General features: G+C 58.7%; 1 protein-coding gene across 1 annotated transcript; it reads right to left on the reverse strand.

The window, feature by feature from the left end:
- Positions 1-1,209: 1,209 nt before the first annotated feature.
- Sp5 (Sp5 transcription factor) lies at positions 1,210-3,081 on the reverse strand. Its single transcript, XM_027420054.2, has 2 exons — positions 3,031-3,081; positions 1,210-2,355 (listed from the first exon to the last, which is right to left on the reverse strand). Exons 1-2 carry the CDS (start codon positions 3,079-3,081, stop codon positions 1,210-1,212), a joined length of 1,197 nt encoding a protein of 398 aa, XP_027275855.1.
- Positions 3,082-3,474: the final 393 nt, after the last annotated feature.

Consider the following 3,474-nt stretch of genomic DNA (forward strand, 5'->3'; position numbering starts at 1 on the left):
CTTGTTCCTACATTTCTAGGCTATGAGCGAGCATTTCTGGCTCTTCCCTGAGAAAATCTGTCTGGTCAGGTGATAAAAAAGAAAGTCTGAGCTACAAGAAGAATTAAACTTCCTGGCCTACCTAGATGTCTATCTAGCTGTTCTGTGTGAATCAGCAAACAAGTTGTGTGGCCAGACTGGCAGGTTGCAAGAGTGGCAGTTACCTTTTTGATGTTAGCATGGCACTGCCCAATCCACATAAGAACTATCAATTTCTCCATTTAACTCTAAAAACCTCACCTTGGAGAAGGCCCTGAGAACGAGTGGCTCCTTCCAAGGGTCCCAAAAGTATCAACAACTGTAAAATGGCAGGGAATTCGCCTCATTCTATGCGCAGCAGGTATCAAATGCATAAAGCTAACTCCACATCAAGTTTTGGAGTTGCACAGAAACCTAAACTGGGACAGGCAAATCGTACCTTAGGCTCTTTACCTGAAAATCGACTGCCCTGTGCCTGCCCATGCACCCAGTACACACTTTCCCAAAACTTTAGAAACCAAAGACGCCAGGGACACAAGCAGCACACAGGGACCATAATAAGGTCCCGGGTGAAACCTGACCTCTCAGTGAGGACTCCAGGAAGAAAAGATCAGAGGAGACCAGCTCTGCGGGGGTCTTCCTGAGGAGACCCTGGAATGAACGTATTTATTTTCACGCTGCAACTGCTGATCGCTTTACAGAAACACACCATGCTGTAGCTCTGCTTGGAGCTGAGAACAACAGAAACATTTATTAATGTTATAATTATAATTACTCTTTAACAAAGCTATTATTAAATAACCTGTACAAAGACCGAATCGGGCCTATCGAAAACTCAAGCCCTGTGTTGAGTCTCCCAAGGCCCTTCCTTCCATTTTCCTTCAGCAGCGACTCCCACAAGAAAGGCCAGCCTGGGGTAGAATCCCCGACTATAGGTCTTCCAGGCAGGCGATGCCTCGGACTTTAGAAGAGTCTTGGGGAAACTTAGGGTTCTCAACTGCGTCCCAGTTCCCAGCCCTACCTGCCCTGCCCTCTGCTCTAGGCACGGTCGGCTGTGCTTTTCCCTTCGAGAGGAGGACAATAAAAAGTTCCTCTCTGTCAGCTGCCTCGATGGTCTGTTTCGGGCCTGTCAGCAAAGGTTCTGGGAAGGATGTCCTGGGCCGGAGTGGCCTCTGAAGTGCCCGGGTGCGCTCATAGGTCCCGCGGGTTCTCCCGCTTCACCCCGGCCTCCGAGACTTTGAGCTTCTTATTTTGGTGCGTCTTCACGTGCTTAGCGAGATGGTCGCTGCGCATGAAGCGTTTGCCGCACTCGGGACATGCAAAGCGCTTCTCGCCGGTGTGAGTCCGCAGATGCCGCTGCAGCTCGTCCGAGCGCGTGAAGCTCTTGCCGCAGAAGAGCCAGTTGCACACGAAGGGCCGCTCGCCCGTGTGCCAGCGCAGGTGCGCCTTCAGGTGCGACGTCTTGCCGTACACCTTGCCGCAGCCTGGCACGTGGCACACGTGTTGCTTCTTTTTGCCGGGCTCCGCCTCGGGGGCGCCGCCAGCCGCCTGGCAGTTAGGGCAGCGGCAGCGGCGGCACCTCCTGGCCGTGGCCGCCAGGGGGGCCTTGGTCTGCAGTAGCGCCGCGATCTGGCTCTGGTACTGCGCAAAGTCCGACGGGCCCAACACTAGGCCCCGTTGCAGGGCAGCTGCAGCCGCTGCAGCAGCGGCAGCTGAGGCAGGGAAGCGGGGGGCGTGGGGAGCTCCGGCACAGGCGCTGGAGAGGCTGGTCCCAGGAACCCCAGAGCCTCCCGGTCCCGTGCCCGATTGCGGGATGCTCCACCAGGGGAGGTCGTCCGGGGCTGGGGCGGGGGACAGCTGGCGGCAGGTGGGCGGTGGAGGCGGAGGTGGCGGCGGGGGCAGCAGGTTGGAGTAGCCCGGGGGCAGAGCGGCCTGCGCGGCGTAGGGCACGTAGGCGGGCGCGCAGGTGGCAGGCAGAGCCGCCATGCTCGAGGGCAGCATCTTGACCGGCGAGAACTCGTAAGGGTATGAGGGATCCGCAGGAGGCGTGAGCGGGAGCTCGTGCGCTGCCCCGAAGGACGGCTGCAGGTGTGTTTTCTGTGGCGTCAGCCCCAGGCTAGGGTGCGGGGGAGGCAGGGCGCCTGGCGAGTGCGCGGGCATGTCGGCGGTCCACGGGTGGAAAAGCCTGGAAGGTGAGCCCAGCGCTGGGTCGTAGGGCACCTGCAGGAAGTCGGGTGCTGCAGCCGCGCCAGGCTGGCCGATCCGGCTACAGGTGGCGGCCAGCAGAGCCAGGGGCGAGTGCTTGCCTAGGTCCGGGGAGGCGCTGGGGGTGCGGTCCTGCATGGGCGGCGGCGAGGGAGGGCGGAAGAGACAAAAGGTTAGCGTTCCAAGCGTCGACTCTGGGCTGGCCCGCCACCCCCACTATTATACCCCTGCCCCTCCTCCGCCGGGCCGTCCCTCCCCCAGACCTCACCGTGCCACATGCGCTCACCCAGCGGTCCCGGGAAACTTTCAGCGCCCGTGCTACCTGAACCCCCGGAGTGCGGTCGCTTTCTGCTAAACTACTTGGCTCAAAGAGACGCCAATCAGCCTTTAAGGTAGGCGCAAAGGAAGACGCAGAGGGACCGGACCGGTCAGGAAGAGCTTGGAAACACCCACAGCCGGGTTGTGGGGCCACCAGCGCTGGCATTTTATAAGCTCTTTCCTTGGATCCCCCACGTTCCTCTTTGGCCTATCTAGGCTGAAGTCAGCGCAAGAGCCCAGCAAGGTGAACTCGGGCCCAGTTTTCTGTCACTCTGACATCTACATACCCCCCAAATCCATGCATCCCTCCCCATAGGCCACACATGCATACACCAGGTTAGTTGTCAAGTTGGCACCGGTGCGCCTAGGTCTGAGTCCAGTCGCACCCTTAAGTGGGAGGTCCTTCTGAGATTTAAGGTGCTCAAAGTACCCCTACAGATCCCGATTACAGATTCCCACCTGTTCCCGCCCTCCCGGGACGGCACTGACCTGGAGGAAGGCCTGCAGAGAGTCGTTCCGGAGGACGGCCACAGCGGCCATGGCTATTGCTTGAAGGCCGCTCGTAGTGGAGCGGGACGCGGCAGCCGAGGCATGGACACCCGAAGGCGAGGACGAACGGCCGCCCAGCGTGCCTCCCCGCCCGCGCCCCGCTTGCTCGCCCCGCGCGCGGTCTGAGCGCTTCAGGATCACCTCCAAGAATTTGATAAGGGCTTTGCTGGGCCGCCAGCCAGTCAGAGGAAAGATTTATGGCTTTGAAGTTTGCCGCTACCCAATCATCAAAGAATAGCGGCTCTTTCAGAAGCGAAAGCAAATCCTTTGAATCCACAAAGCTCCTATGGTGTGTTTGTTGGTCTGGATAAAAGAACTGATTATTAGGGGGGATGGGAAGGGAGGAGATAAAGGCGGGACAATTAATGAAGTAATCACTATGTG

This window comes from Cricetulus griseus, chromosome 6 (genome assembly GCF_003668045.3).
Source record: "Cricetulus griseus strain 17A/GY chromosome 6, alternate assembly CriGri-PICRH-1.0, whole genome shotgun sequence".
Taxonomy (NCBI): Eukaryota; Metazoa; Chordata; class Mammalia; order Rodentia; family Cricetidae; genus Cricetulus; species Cricetulus griseus.